This window comes from Leucoraja erinacea, chromosome 5 (genome assembly GCF_028641065.1).
Source record: "Leucoraja erinacea ecotype New England chromosome 5, Leri_hhj_1, whole genome shotgun sequence".
Lineage (NCBI taxonomy): Eukaryota > Metazoa > Chordata > Chondrichthyes > Rajiformes > Rajidae > Leucoraja > Leucoraja erinaceus.
In genome coordinates, this window is record NC_073381.1 from 63,653,838 (window position 1) to 63,670,849 (window position 17,012).

At 44.9% G+C, this 17,012-nt stretch overlaps 1 protein-coding gene across 1 annotated transcript in view; it reads left to right on the forward strand.

The window, feature by feature from the left end:
• Positions 1 to 455: 455 nt before the first annotated feature.
• Positions 456 to 17,012, forward strand: part of nt5dc1 (5'-nucleotidase domain containing 1) — a 439,504-nt gene continuing 422,947 nt past the window's right edge. Inside the window, 2 exon segments of the mRNA XM_055635784.1 lie at positions 456 to 601; positions 16,790 to 16,881. Coding sequence (XP_055491759.1) covers positions 503 to 601; positions 16,790 to 16,881 — 191 coding nt within the window. The 5' untranslated portion in view covers positions 456 to 502.

Below are 17,012 nucleotides of genomic sequence, written 5' to 3' on the forward strand. Positions count from 1 at the left end.
TCTACCAACCTTTAACTGAGCCTCAAGCTCATCTACTTTACTACTTGATTTATAAAATCTCAAAATGTTGTAACATTGCTACCTGATGGGACCAATGGTCCAAATTCTGCTCCTATCATTTATGAAAACTCCAGGTACAGAGGAGCCACTTCAGGTGTTCTGACCCACTTCCACTTGGTCCTCACCCAAACCTTGACACTCAGGCCTTATCTCCGGGTCTTCTGGTACCTCCTCTGGACGGGGGGGGGGGGGGGGGGAATACGTCAGGTACCCAGGCCCCTCCCACTGGGGTACAGACCCCCCCCCCCTACCCCCCCCCCCCCCCCCCCCGGGAGCGCTGGCCCCTCCCCCGCGCCGTTTGGCTCCTCCCCGGGAGCGTGCGTTGACGCGCGTGTTGCGGCAGTTGGTTTCGGTAGTGCGGAAGGAGGGAGGGAGGGAGGGAGGGCAGGTGGGTGGGAGGGTGGGAACTGTTGTCGCCGCCGCTGCCGCCGCCACCATCACCATGGCCAGGGCCGAAGATTTCTCGCTGGCCGACTGTGATGTGATCGGCTTTGATCTGGATCATACTCTGTGCCGTTACAACGTGACCGCTACCTTCGCGGTGAGTTTGCCGCGGCCGATCGTGTTTCAGACGCCCCGGGCCAAGCAGCCGGTGCCGGTGCCGGTGCCGGGGCTGGTGCTGGGGCTGGGGCTGGGGCTGGGGAAAGCGGCGGCGCGGCCCTTCACCGTGCAGCCGGCAGCGGGGGAAGCGCCGCGCTCCCCGGGGCCGCTGCAGCATCGCCAAGCCGGGCCACGGATCTGCATCTCCCTGGGTGTGCAACGTGAAGTTGCCCGGCCGAACTCGGCAGCCTCTGCTCATTTATGTCCTGCAATTGTTTCCCCTGAGTTTCCGGCTTCTGACACCTTGTCGGAGTATTTTCTGAAAGTAACCCAAATTGTAAACATGTCATCCTTTACCACGCCCCCATCCCCTCCGATCCATGGCAACGCTGGCATTTCAGCACTGAATACAATCTTTTCAACTTTGCGTCTTGTTCCTGGTGCACATCACCACACTGTCATGGTTCTGATAGCTGTGATGCGTGGTAATGAATGGGATGGGAGGTAATTAATCGGGCTACTACTAATTCCTTCATTCGTGGTACTAATTCATACCATTCCTTCGAACCGTCTCTATCTTGGTTGTTTTGCCCCCACCCCCCACCTGCCCATTTTGGATAATATTTTGAGCAAAGGTAGATGCAAGGGTGAATGGGATTCGGATTGCGGAAGTGCGCTCATCAATCCGGTTCACGTCTCAGCATAGTCCACTCTGCGTATGCAGCGAATTAATTTGTTTTGAAATGTACTCCAACACAGTGGAAAAGTTGCACACTGCCGGGGAGTAAAGGTGCATTGAGATTTCTTTAGGCGGACAAACCCCTTGCTGATGATGCAGGATAATCTGACAGGGCAGTAACGGGCAGGAATGTATTTGTACGGATTTTTGCGTGCAAAATCGGTTCTGTATTGTCATGCTAAAGTTGTAGTTCAGCACCATGGTTAGATGTATGGCTAATTTTGGTACATACTGCACTGCATTTGGAATATTTATTTCTTTGTTCATTCTATGTGACTTTGTAGGCTAGGGCAGTAATTGCTTATTCCTATTATTTAGGAGCATACAACATAAGAGTAGAATAAGGCCATTTGGCCCAGCGGGTCTACTCTGCCACTCTTCCATAGTGATCGATATTTACCACTCAACCCCATTCTCCTGCCTTCTTTCCGTAACCCTTACTAATCAAGAACCTATCAATCTCTGTTTTAAAAGTACCCACTGTTTTAGACTCTACAACTGTGGCAATTAATTCCACAGATTCCTCTGGCTAAAGTAAGTCCTCATCTCCATTCTAAAGGTATATTTTTATTCTGAGGCTGTGCACTCTGGTTCTAGACTCTCCCATTTCTGGAATAATCCTTTCCGCATCCACTCTAAGCCTTTCATTATTCCGTAGGTTTCAATGAGACTTCCCCTCATCCAGATTTAGATTCAGATTCAATTTTAATTGTCATTGTCAGTGTACAGTACAGAGACAACGAAATGCATTTAGCATCTCCCTTGAAGAGCGTCATAGCAAACGATTTGAATAAAAAATAATAAGTGTCCGGGGGGGGAGGGGGGGGGGGGGGGGGGGTGGTGATTGGCAGTCACCGAGGTACGTTGTTGAGTAGAGTGACAGCCGCCGGAAAGAAGCTGTTCCTCGACCTGCTGGCTCGGCAACGGAGAGACCTGTAGCGCCGCCCGGATGGTAGGAGGGTAAACAGTCCATGGTTGGGGTGAGAGCAGTCCTTGGCGATGCTGAGCGCCCTCCGCAGACAGCGCTTGCTTTGGACAGACTCAATGGAGGGGAGCGTGGAACCGGTGATGCGTTGGGCAATTTTCACCACCCTCTGCAATGCCTTCCGGTCGGAGACAGAGCAGTTGCCATACCATACTGTGATGCAGTTGGTAAGGATGCTCTCGATGGTACAGCGGTAGAAGTTCACCAGGATCTGAGGAGACAGATGGACCTTCTTCAGTCTCCTCAGGAAGAAGAGACGCTGATGAGCCTTCTTGATCAGAGTAGAGGTATTGTGGGTCCAAGAGAGGTCATCGGAGATGTTGACTCCCAGGAACCTGAAGCTAGAAACACGTTCCACCTCCGTCCCGTTAATGTGGATGGGGGTGTGCGTGCCGCCTCTGGACTTCCTGAAGTCTACAATGAGCTCCTTGGTCTTCTTGGAGTTAAGGGCCAGGTTGTTGTCAGCGCACCATGCTGCTAAGTGCTGGACCTCCTCCCTGTAGGCCAGCTCATCGTTGTTGCTGATGAGGCCAATCACCGTTGTATCATCTGCATACTTGATGATGGTGTTAGTACCATGTACAGGTGTGCAGTCATCCTTTTAAACACCAGCGAGTATAGGCCCAGTGCTATCAAAAACTCCTCATACGTTCACACAATCATCCTCGGGATCATTGTCCGAAACCTTCTGTGAACCCTCACCAACGCCAGCATATCCTCCCTCAGATATGGGGCCCAAAACTGCTCACAAATATTCCAAATGTGGCCTCACCAGCACTTAATAAAGCCTCAGCATGACATGTTACATCTCAGCAAATTATCTAAGAAGGTGGTGGTAAGGCTCTGCAACTTTCATAGTGATTGGATAGAAGTCCAGGATTTAGACCTGGTGACGAGGAAAGGATAGCAATATATTTCTAAATCAGCATGGTATGTGAGTTGGAACTGTATCTGCAGGTGTACCATATACTTTGTCTCTCATGGTCTCTCATGGTTGTAGAGGTCAGTGGTTTATGTGCTGATTTGTCATTTTTGGTGAATTATTGCTGTACATGTTGGAGATGGTAGTTATTCCATGGTGTATTGATGGTGGATGGTGTTAGAGCTCTACTGCTGGTGGAGAGTATTTCATGTGTCGGAAGGAAATGCAGGTGCTGGTTGACAGCGAAGATAGATACAAAATGCTGCAGTAGCTCAACGGGGCAGGAAGCATCTCCGGAAAGAAGGAACGGGTGGCGTTTCGGGTTGAGACCCTTCTTCAGTCTAAAGAGGGATCTCGACCCGACACGTCACTCATTCCTTTTCTCTTGAGACGCTGCCTGTCCCACTGAGTTACCCCAGCATTTTGCCATTGAGTCATAGTCATGAAGTGATACAGCGTGGAAACAGGCCCTTTGGCCCAACTTGCCCACACCAGCCAGCATGTCCCAGCCATACTAGTCCCACCTGACTGTGTTTGGTCCACATCGCTCTAAACCTGTCCCATCTATGTACCTGTCTATAACTGTTTGTCAAATGGTGGGATAGTCCCATCCTCAACTACCTCCTTTGGCAGCTTGTTCCATATACCCACCAACCTATGTGTGAAAAAGTTACTGCTCAGATTCCTATTAAATCTATTCCCCTTCACTTTAAACTTATGTCCACTGGTCCTTGATTCACCTACTCTGGGAAAGAGATTCTGTGTAATTTACCCAATCTATTCCTCTCATGATTTTATACATGTGTATAAGATCACCACTCATCCTCCTGCGCTCCAAGGAATAGTCCCAGCCAACTCAACCTCTCCCTATAGCTCAGACCCTGTAGTCCTGGCAACATCCTCGTAAATCTTGTCTGTACCCTTTCCAGCTTGACAACATCTTTCCTATTACATGGTGCCCAGAACTGAACACAATACTCAAAATACGGCCTCACCAACATCTTATACAACTGCAACTTCTATACTCAATATTGTGATTGATGAAGGCCAAGTCAAGTCAAGTTTATTTGTCACATACACATACGAGATGTGCAGTGAAATGAAAAGTGGCAATGCTCGCGGACTTTGTGCAAAAAGACAAACAAACAACCAAACAAACTACAAACAGAATCGCATATTCTTTTACATATTAAATACTGTGGGCGGAAGGAAAAAAGTTCAGTAAAGTTAGTCCCTGGTGAGATAGGAGTTTACAGTTCAAATGGCCTCTGGGAAGAAACTCCTTCTCAACCTCTCCGTTCTCACAGCATGACAACGGAGAGGCGTTTGCCTGACCGTAGCAGCTGGAACAGTCCGTTGCAGGGATGGAAGGAGTCTCCCATGATTTTATTGGCTCTGGAGTTGCTCCTCCTGATGTATAGTTCCTGCAGGGGGGCGAGTGAAGTTCCCATAGTGCGTTCGGCCGAACGCACTACTCTCTGCAGAGCCTTCTTGTCCTGGGCAGAGCAATTCCCAAACCAGATGGTAATATTTCCGGACAAGATGCTTTCCACAGCCGCTGAGTAGAAGCACTGGAGGATCCTCGGAGACACTATGAATTTCCTCAATTGCCTGAGGTGGTAAAGGCGCTGCCTTGCCTTACTCACGAGTGCTGCGGCATGTGATGTCCATGTCATATCCTCAGAGATGTGGACTCCCAGATATTTAAAACAGCTCACCCTATCCACAGTATCCCCATTTATCCTCAATGGTGTGTATGTCCTCGGATGATGTGCCCTCTTAAAGTCCACGATCAGCTCCTTAGTTTTTTTGATGTTCAAGAGGAGGCTGTTGTCCTGACAGCAGAGAGCTAGATCAGCCACCTCCTCCTGGTAGGCCTTCTCATCCTTGTCTGAGATCAGGCCCACCACCACAGTGTCATCAGCAAACTTGATTATTGAGTTGGAGCTGAACCTAGCCACACAGTCATGTGTGTACTGGGAGTACAATAGGGGGCTGAGGACGCAACCCTGGGGCGATCCTGTGCTCAGGGTGAGGGACTTTGATGTATTCCCTCCCATCTTGACTACCTGGGGCCTGGCGGTGAGAAAGTCCAAAGCCCAGGCACACAGGGGGGTGTTGAGTCCTAATTCCAGTAGTTTCTCGGCCAGTCTGGTGGGGACTATCGTGTTGAAGGCTGAACTTTTTCAGCCAATGTTTTCAGCCAATGTTTTCAAAAGAGTTACATTTAGTTCTTAAGGCTGACGGAATCAAGGGTTATGGGGAAAAAGCAGGAACGGGGTACTGATTTTGGATGATCAGCCATGATCATATTGAATGGCGATGCTTGCTCGAAGGGTCGAAAGGACCACTCCTGCACCTATTTTCTGTTTCTAATGTGCCAAAAACGTTTTTGACCCATTAGGTAGATAGGCATGCAACTCGACCTTCAAGGAACCATGCACCTGCACTCCTGCTCTACAACGGTCCCCAGAGCCTTACCATTCACTGTCTAGGTCCTGCCCATGTTAGACTTCTCAAAATGTGACAACTCACATTTCACTGTATTAAAATGACTAATGTCATTTAATGTTAAATGAGGACATTGTCCTGAGGAATTCTGGAAGGGATGGCTTGGCACTGGGATGATTATTCTCCAAAAAAATGGTATGATTCCATCTGTTAAAATCTTTCCTCTTGAAGTCTGTTGAATTTGGTTGTACCATCGGCCCTGATGCCAAACTGTATCAAATGCTGCCTTCATGACAAAGGCATTCACTCTTCATTTCTGGAATACAGCTCTTTGGTCCACGTTGATTTCAAGGCTATGTTGACTAAAAAGACCAAGTGAACAGTGTCTGAAGAAGGGTATTATCCCGAAACGTCATCTATTTCTTTTCTCCAGAGATGCCGCACGATCTGCTAAATTACTCCAACTATTTGTGTCTGTCTTCAGTTTAAACCAGCATCTGCATTTCCTCCCTACATATGTGAAATGCAAACTGCGCATCGGTGACGAGCCACAGGGCTAGCAGTTAAATCCCTACAATGCATGAAGGAAAAATAAATCTTTTAGCCTGACTACTGAGATTTTTTTAAAGAGGTTAGTCTACATGAATTTTAGTGAAGCCTCATGGTAGGCTGATCTAGAAGGTTGAGATGTATTCGATCCATGGTGACACGATAGTTTGGATTCTTAACTGGCTTCCCAATAGAAGACATGTTAGTCGTGGAAGGGTATTATTTTGGTTGGCAGTCTGTGACCAGTGATGTTTTGTAGGACCCTGTGCTGGGACCTCTTTTGTTTGAAAATATATAAATGATTTTGATGGAAATGTGGATGAGTTGATTAGTAAATTTACAAATGCCACCAAAATTGGAGAATTACAGCCAGTGATTAAAGGGGAGTCTGCCGAGCCTGCTCCTTCTCGTCCCCTGAAGACCAGCGACCAGGAGGATGGTGATGGCGATGAACATGACGGGTGAGGAGGATGGCAGGAGAGGGTCTGGGGTCTGGCCGACCGCGCCCTCGAGGTGGGTTGGGAGATTGAAACTGTAGCATATCTTACAAGAGGTCCAATGGGAAAGGGGAGCAGAGGGAATGACTGGAGTGTTAAGGGCCTGTCCCACTTTCACGACCTAATTCACGACCTCTGCTGAGTTTGCCCTTCTCATACTCACAGCATAGTCGTCACAAGGTCGTAGGTAGGTCGTAGCAGGCTGTGATGCTAGTTGTAGGTACTCGTGACATCAAGTAGGTCGCAGCATTTTTCTAGCATGATGAAAAATATTCACGAGTAAAAAAGGTCGTGAATTAGGTCAGAAAGTGGGACAGGGCCTTAAGTGATCCTTGGTAATGTTAGCTGCTTTCTTGTGATAACGTGATATGCAGATGGAGTTGATTGATGGGGGTGGGGTGGTTTGCATGATATTCTGGGCTACATACACAACTGTAATTTCTTGAGGATTTGGGCAGAGTATTTCATAAGTTCACAGGTGATAGAAGCAGAATTAGGCCATTCAGCCCATTAAGTCTACTTCGCCATTCAGTCATGGTTGATCTATCTCTCCCTCCTAACCCCATTCTGCCTTCTCCCCATAACCCCTCACACCCATACCAATCAAGAAACTATATGTATTTCTGCCACAAAAATATCAATTGACGGCCACCACAGCTTTTTGAAGAAATGAATTGCATTTTATTTGCCAAACCAAGTTGTGATGCATCCCAATACAATGCTTCCTGTGGTGCATCTGCAGAAATTGGTATGTGATTGGTGACATGTTGAATTTAATTGGTCTTCTGAAGAAGTAAAGGCGTTGGTGTGCAGATTATTGGAATTTTACTTGTTTAGCTATGAATTTTGTGATTTCGTAAGTATTAGTAAAGAATGAGTTATTCTCAACCAGTTCAATTATATTTGTTGTTTTCCACTTCAGTTGACCCCCTATAGAGGCAAGTGACTCAACAGTGATCGTATGAGTGCAACTTCTGACAATTAATGGGAGTAAATTATGTGGGAATTAGACAGTTTAGATGTTCCTTATTTATAACAAGTAAATTGCTCACATAGCACTGACATTCACCAAACAACATGAAAGAATATTGCTATGATTTTACTAGATTATTGTGGTGGGAGACACAAATGCTGGAATTTCTCAATGAATATGGCAGCATCTTTGGAGAATAAGGGTTGTGACCCAAAAGATTGCTTCCTCATGTTCTTCAGAGATGGTCTGTTGGTCCTATAGCTATTGCTGTGCAGGTGTTGTCAGTTTAACGATATCTTGTGGAAGGTTGCGTACTCTCTCCTCTCCTCTACTCTCTCTACACCAACGACTGCACCTCCACAGACTCCTCTGCCAAACTTCTCAAGTTTGCGGATGGCACAACCCTGATTGGACTGATGCAGGATGGGGAAGAATCTGCCTACAGACAGGAAGTGACACAGCTGGCGTCCTGGTGCCATCCCAAAATCTGGAGCTCAATGCTCTTAAGAAAGTAGGATTGATTGTAGACTTCAGGAGAGCTTCCCCTCCCCTCCCCACACTCACCATCAACAACAATAAGAAAGGCGGGAGAGAGAAAACAGGGAATTATAGACCAGTTAGCCTGACATCGATGGTTGGGAAGATGTTGGAGTCAATTATAAAAGATGAAATAGCTGAACATTTGGATAGCAATAACAGGATCGGTCCAAGTCAGCATGGATTTACGAAGGGGAAATCATGCTTGACATCTCCTGGAAGTTTTTGAAGATGTAAATAGGAAAATGGACAAGGGAGAGCCAGTGGATGTAGTGTATCTGGACTTTCAGAAAGCATTTGATAAGGTCCCACATAGGAGATTAGTGGGCAAAATTAGGGCACATGGTATTGGGGGTAGAGTGATAAGGCTGAATTATGTTAAAAATATAAGAAAATATTAAATGGATTGCTGACATGGATAGAGAAGTGGTTGGCAGACAGGAAACAAAGAGTAGAGATTAACGGGTCCCTTTCAGAAAGGCAGGCAGTGACTAGTGGGGTACCACAAGGCTCGGTGCTGGGACCGCAGCTATTTATAATATACATCAATGATTTGGATGAAGGGATTCAAAGTAACATTAGCAAATTTGCAGATGACACAAAGCTGGGTGGCAGTGTGAAATGTGAGGAGAAAGCTATGAGACTTGGTGACTTGGACAGGTTGGGGGAGTGGGCAGATGCATAGCAGATGAAGTTTAATGCGGATAAATGTGAAGTTATCCACTTTGGTAGCAAAAACAGGAAGGAAGATTACTATCTGAATGGCGTCAAGTTGGGAAAAGGGGAAGTACAATGGGATCTGAGAGTCGTTGTACATCAGCCTATTAAAGTAAGTATGCAGGTACAGCAGGCAGTGAAGACAGCGAATGGCATGTTGCCCTTTATAACAAGAGGAATCGAATATAGGAGCAAAGAGGTCCTTCTGCAGTTGTACAGAGCCCTAGTGAGACCACACCTGGTGTATTGTGTGCAGTTTTGGTCCCCCAATTTGCGGAAGGACTTTCTTGCTATTGAGGGAGTGCAGCGTAGGTTTACAAGGTTAATTCCCGGGATGGCGCGACTGTCATATGCTGAGAGAATGGAGCAGCTAGGCTTGTGCATTCTGGAGTTTAGAAGGATGGGAGGGGATCTCATTGAAACATATAAGATTGTTAAAGGCTTGGACACTCTAGAGGCAGGAAACATGTTTCCGATGTTGGGGAAGTCCAGAACCAGGTGGCCACAGTTTAAGAATAAGGATTAAGCCATTTAGAACGGAGACGAGGAAACACTTTTTCTCACAGAGAGTGGTGAGTCTGTGGAATTCTCTGCCTCAGAGGGCAGATCTCTGGATGCTTTCAAGAGTGAGCTAAATAGGGCTCTTAAAAATAGCGGAGTCAGGTGATATGGGGAGAAGGCAGGAACGGGGTACTGATTGGGGATGATCAGCCATGATCACATTGAATGGCGGTACTGGCTGGAAGGGCCGAATGGCCTACTCCTGCACCCATTGCAGGGCTCTCGCTTAACTTTTTTTCCCTGTTGCCAGCCGGGCAACCTTGGCAGCTTTTTAGGTTGCCAAATGACATTTTAGGTGGTCATTTAAGATGGCTTGCATGACGAGTGCTCGGACGAAGTGCTTAGTTACCAGTCGGAATTATGCATTCACATATTCTTTCTGCTTCAAATAAAGTCACAAACTAACATATTCACCAATCAAGACATGATATATACCACAATGACATGCAGCAACATTATAATACGGTATCTCAACTCTTTTTACACATTGTAATTAATGCAATTTTTATTATTTCTTTCCACTTCCAAACAAAAATGTGGTTGGATTATTCAGCGTATGATCAACCTGTGTCAATAAATCCTGGACCTTGATAACATATATGCTTAACCATGCACACTACAAGCATGTTTTCTGTGAACGACCGAATATTATCAAGACGTGGCCATAGCATGGGTTGTTATTGCTTTTGGTACAGAAACACTCTCGCTTCCCACATAATTTATCCACAACAAAATATACAGGTTGCAAGGAATTTTCTAAAGGCATTTTATGATAATAGCTGACAAAACTGACTATACCCATCTGACAGGTTAAACATTACACTAACTAACAAGAGATGGCCAAAGGACATAAATGCAGCAAATGTTTGGTAATATATTTAAAGGTGTCAAGACGCCACATTACCAAACATTCAGATTAGATGTATGTGGCAATGAAGATACCCAGTTTGTAAGCACCATTTAAAAATAAATTGTTGATAAACGCTTTTTCCATCATTCCCACTTCAGAATTAACGTTAAAATTTCAACTGAAATATCTCCTGACCAAATTTGTGATGTATATGACTGACTGTAGAAGTAAAACCTGGATAAATCCAACGTATAGTTGTGAATGTTGCTCATTAAATAACTACAGTACTGATACTCCATATTAACAGCATTGATTTGCTATTAAAATGAATTCTGTAATAACGTGTCAGTGACAATCGAACACTGCGGTTTTAATGTTTGACGTGTTCAAAATGTAATTAATCCATCTTTATTTAATCCATCTTTATGGATTAAAACAAATAATAACATTGGGAATTAAAACATATTTGATTGCATTCCATTATCAAACATAGTCAATGTTAGCTCTGAAGATATTTCCAGCACAATAGGGTCGGGAGGGGGGGGGTGTATGAATCGGTGTGGATTGGATGGATTGAGGCAGGGGAATTAGTGAGTGTTGGTTGGAGTAGGTACAATTATGAGGGGAGAGCGCGGGGGATGTCAGTGGGGTTGAATGGGAGGGATCTGTGCAGGATGGATGGGGGAGCAGTGCAGGATGAAGGGGTGAGCAGTGCAGGATGGATGGGAAGGGGGTCAGTACAGGATGAATTGGGGGACCAGAGTAGGATTGATGGGGAGTGGCAGGAGAATCAATGCGAGGTGGCTAGGGAGATCAGTGCAGGATGAATAGATGGGGGGGAGCACAGGGGATGTCAGTGAGGACTGAATAGAGACAGGAATGGGGATCAGTGCGGGATGGAGAGGAGGTGGTCTCAGGATAAGGGGAGTGGAGGGGGCGTACAAGAGAGAAAGAGAGTGAGAGACAGCAAGGGGCAGAGGAGGTGGGAAGGAAGGCCAGCGCTCCTTGGACAACACCTGTCAGGAAGGGAAATTGCAACCAAAATATGGAGGGGACAGCGGACAGATTAACTTGGCGGCCGCGCGCGCATGCGCACACTCACACACACGCGCGATGCTTCTGTGAACGGTAATTTCAGCTCAATCCAGCGCGAAATGCATCTGAACTGTGCTAGTCCCGCCTACAGCCCTGTCTCAATCCAGACAGGACTCTTGGTTAACCTGGCGGGACAGGCAGAGTGAGCTGGGTTTAACGCTGCTTCTCTGCGCTGGCTGTGGGTCTGGGGGCGCCGCGCCCGTCTGACTCCCGACGTCTCTGGCTATCCCCGGGCGTGTGGAGGCTCTCGGGCGGGGACGGGGATGGTCCAGTGGCGGTTCGGCAGCGATTGCAGCGCCGGAGACCGGGATCTATCCTGGCTGTGGTGCAGGGCTGTTGAGAGTGTTTTGGCTCGTCTCCCTCCTCCAATCACCCTCCCCCCCCCGCCCCCCCTACTCTACTTCTGCCTCTGACCGACACCTCCCTCCTCCAAGGGTCTGTTTTGAAAGCGCCGTTGGCGGAGTGGCAGCAGTTGCCGCTAACAGGCCGGGCCGGGCGGGGTGCGGGAGGAGGAGGCGGTGGAACCATCGCCGCCGCTGCCCGTCTTTAGCTCCGACCCTCCGTCACGCCACACTTAGCATCTTTCCCACAACCATCGCCGACACAAAACATCACGTTCCTTTTCTCCCTGCCAGACCCGCGGAGTTGCTCCAGTTTTTTGTGTCTATCTTCGGTATAAACCAAGTTGCCAAGCCGGGCAAAATGACTCGCCGTTTAGGTTGCCCGGCGGCACTTTGAGTGGTCATTGGCACCCGGGCAACCGATAATTTCGAGCCCTGCCATTGTCTATTGTCTAACACCACAGTCACATCTGTGGAGTCATTTCAGTTCCTTGGAACCGTCATCTCCAGCGACGTTAAATGGGAGGCCACCATCGACTCCACAGCCAAAAAGGCCCAACCGAGGACGTACTTCCTGCGCCGGCTGAGGAAACACAATCTGCCACAGGCAATGATGGTCCAGTTTTATACTGCCATCATAGAGTCTGTCCTCACCTTCTCCATCATGGTTTGGTTTGGCTCAGCCACATCTGGAGGCTGCAGCGCATCGTTCGATCAGCCGAGAAGGTTAGTGGCTGCAACCTTCCCCCCATTGACGAACTGTACACTGCAAGGGCCAGGAACCGAGCGGGTAAGATCATCTCTGCCCCCTCTCACCCTGGCCACAAACTCTTTGACGCACTTCCTTCTGGAAGGCGACTCCGGACTGTTAAAGGTGCCACGGCCAGACATAAAACAGCTTTTTTTCACAAGCAATGGGTCTACTCAACAGCCAAAAGTCTGTAGCCTCCTTCTGCTCCGGTATATTATTTAAATCTCCACATGTTTCAATTAGAATGGTTTATTTTTAATTGTCTACTGTATGTCATGTTGTTACTTGTGAGCAAAGCACCAAGGCAAATTCCTTGTATGTATACATACTTGGCTAATAACATTTATTCAATTCAATTCATGATCTAATAGTTGACAAATCTGATGTTGGAAATTCCAGAAGGAAGATGAGCTAGCTTATCCACTGTAGACACAAAATGCTAGAGTAGGGGTTGGCAACCTTGTTCTGCATAGGGGCAGGAGACGCTTGTCTGTGAGCTGATGGCGGGCCACATCAATCACGTGTACACATGGATCCCGCCCCGGATGGCAGGCACCAAATCACATGTTCACAGAAGGTAGACAACAATGCTGGAGAAACACAGCGGGTGAGGCAGCCTCATGCAATCCTTGCATGTCTTACCCATTGAGTTTCTCCTACATTTTTGTCTACCTTCGATTTTTCCAGCATCTGCAGTTCTTTCTTAAACAAGTTCACAGAAAGTGCGCGGCCGTGTCAGCCGCTTTGTGCAGGATGCGGTACAGCCAGAGCTTGGCATGGTCGCTGCCTGGGGCGCCCAGTCGATGCTCGGGGCGCCCGGCTGCTGCTTGCGGTGCTCAGCGGGCCAGATGATTACGAGGGAAAAATCCGCCTGCGGGTCGGATGATTACAGGTTACGAGCCGCATTGGTTGCCAACCCCTGTGCTAAAGTAACTCAGCGGGTCAGGCAGCATCTCTGGAGAGAGGGTATGGGTCGCGTTTCGGATCAAGAAATGCTTCTCTCCAGAGATGATGCCTGACCCGCTGAGTTACTCCAGCAGTTTATGTCTACCTTCGATTTAAACCAGAATCTGCAGTTCTTTCCTGCATAGATTATCCATTGGGCACTTTTGGCTGAATGTGGTTGGCAATGCTTCAGCATATTCAGCCTTGTCTTTAACATTTGTATCCTGGTTAACATTCTTATACTGCTATCATGAGGCTAGGTTTTTTTTTGGCCCATGGCCTTAAGAGTATTAATTATGTTCAGTTTGTTATCATGGGGAGTGAGTTGAATTAACTGATTACATTAAGTGAAGATAGAGACAAAGATGCATCACTGATTTGTTATTTCCAGATAAAGATTGTTGCAAGTGTTTTCTTATGTTTAATAATCACATATTATGCTGTTTCAAGGTTAAGAACAGGAATGTATATAGAGCTGTTTTCTCATAATTTGATTAATTGCCCGTTACCAATTGTGAATAATGGGACCCATTAATATTGTAGTTGATTCTGTCCAAAGCACGGCTCTTCTGCTCTGATATTTATGTGCGATCACTTCACTCTGTCGGTACTAATTTTCAGTGCACCTATTGATTTCTCTGGCTTCATCTTCTTCACTCATTGAACTAGGATTGGTCCCCTGGTTTCATGGTGATATTGGAGCAAGGAGGTATTTCGTACCATTAGGTCATGTGACATTAAATTCCTGCATTCATTATTGTACATCAGTGAAGCTTGTTTCCAGGCAACAGAGCTGGCAGTAGCTAAGGAGGAGAATATGAAACTCTTTCAGTTGCTTGCAGTAATATGAACTGATGTATTTGAACAGTTAATTGACCTCCAAAAGCTTCAAGCAAGATATAAGTCGCCCATAAGTGATGTACTCTTATGTACCTGAAATTCTTTTATTGGTAATTTATAATAGCTTCGAAGGGTGATAACTGTTGGGCTGTTATTAAGAATTAATTTCTTACACTGTAAAGAATTTTTATTTAAGACTAATTGCAGCAAAGTCTTTCATCTCAATTTCCTGGAAGACATTGCAAGGGAGAATGTGAAATTGATCAGTCAATTAGTTTTTTTTCAAATCAAATGCTTATTTCTTGTAAACCAACAATTGTGTTGAAGTGGAAGAATATTGTTTCAAAATAAAATTGATCCTTGAATTATGTAGCAGATGAGTATGTGAGCATTAACGTTGAAAATATAACTACGTTTAAAAAAAATCTAAATATTTTAGGTTAATGAGGAAGTGCACCTGAAATTCAAGTCTAAAGATAGACACAAAAAGCTGGAGTAACTCAGCAGGACAAGCAGCATCACTGAAGAGAAGGAATGGGTGACGCTTCGGGTCGAGACCCTTCTCCAGACTGATCTTCTTCAGATCATTGTATCAGAATACAATGATGCCATAAGCATTTGGTTATCCTACCTTCCTTGAGTGAAATCAGAAGTGAAGCAGATCTACACCCGCACCCTAGAGGGTTTAAAAGGAGGTTGGGAAGTATGGCCCCTGTGTGTTAATGTGACTGTATGAATCTGCACATAGCAAGTCTCTTGCTGATTAATTAGTATTGCTTCATTATTGTCATAATCTCTACAGAGAGAGTGAAAAACTTTGCTATGTGCTATCTAAGCAAATCCTATCATGCATGAGTGCAATCAAACCATTGACAAGTCCAACATGTATTGTAAAGAGAAAGGATATAGCTCCAGCTATAGCTAAAGTGGAAATGAAAAAGAGCAAGGGCCACAACGAGATGGATTGGGAGATTGAAACTGTAGCATATTTTACGAGAAGTCCAATGGGAAAGCAGAGAAGAGGGAATGACTGGAGTGCAAGTGGTCCTTGGTAATGTTAGCTGCTTTCTCGTGGTAACGTGACGTGCAGATGGAGAATCTATATGTATGTCTGCCATAAAAATATCAATTGATGGCCACCACAGCTTTCTGAGGCAATGAATTGCATTCCATTTGCCAAGCCAAGTTGTGATGGATCACAATACAATGTTTTCTATGGTGCATCTGCAGAAATTGATAGGTCATTGGTGACATGTTGAATTTACTTGGTCTTCTGAGGAAGTAGTGGTGTGCAGATTATTTGAATTTTATTTGTTTAGCTACAAATTTTGTGATTTCGTGAGTTTTAGTAAAAATCTTACCTTCCTTGAGTGAAATCGGAAGTGAAGCAGATCTATGTTTGAATTTTGAAAATATATAAAATGGGGTGAATATATAATATGTGTGACAAAGTCTTATAGTCTTAAAATCCATTATTTTTCTCTTTTAAACTGTAATATGGTTATTACAATTAAGGATATCAGTGCATCCTCTTTGGTCATTGTCTAAGAATTGAATATTTCTAGTGTAGAGCAAAACCCTGCAGTAGTAGTGCATTGAAACTTAAATCTCAGAATATATCCTGCATGCAATTTTTATCTTTTCATTGTTCCATTCTATTCCAGTTATTTTAATATTGATTTAATACATATACTCCATGCAGTCCCAAAAGCTCATATCAAATCATGCAGAGAGGCCAAATAGCCTGGAATGGATTAGTGCAGTTTCCAGATGAAAGCTCAAAGAGTGCATAGGTGTATATTTTTATATTTGTTTGGATTTCAACCAATTATTGACCCTGATCTAAGTGATCTGCACTCTCTTGTGAAATAGACGTTAGCATCTTGGCTTTGTTGTGACACAATGCATTTGAACTCCAGCATGTTGAGCTATTTAGATGTAAATACTTTGAGAGAACATAAGCATGTCGCTGATCTCAAATCTTTTTGTGGAGCAATTCATTTAAATCATATTTTATATTGGAAATAAAAAAATTCAGTCTTGTTTGACAATTTAAGGATATTATGTTTGTTTTAGTTAAATTTTCATAATTGATCGACACAAAGGAATAATTAATGATATAATTAATTATGAATTGTTAACCAAATAGATAGCAGCTTCTGGATGTGAAAAAGCAGATATTGCACATTATTCTACAATTGTATAAATACAAATATAATAGAATAAAATCAAAGTAAATTTGATTATTCTGGTTATGTTAATATACATTTCCCATTTGTTGCTTGTCTATAAATAGTTAAAGTAAATAGAAAGTAACATAGTTTCATGAAGAATTGAGATGATGATTCCTATGTTGATATCTCTAATCTGCAATCTGCTACATTGTTGAATATATGACATTGTCATCATTTTTTGTGGAATTTTCTTTTATTCCAGCTAATATATGATAGCTTTGCTCAGTACTTGGTTGAACAGAAAGGCTATGATCGGGAACTTATGACAGTGACTCCAGATTCTTGGGATTTTTGGTAAGTCCATTTTCTCTTTGAAATGTATAGTTGCTATAAAGGACTTTTGCCTTTATTACACAAGAGACACACATAATTTTGGCATGGTGTTTGCTGGGGGCAGGGAAAGGAGAATAAAACCCATTGCTTTT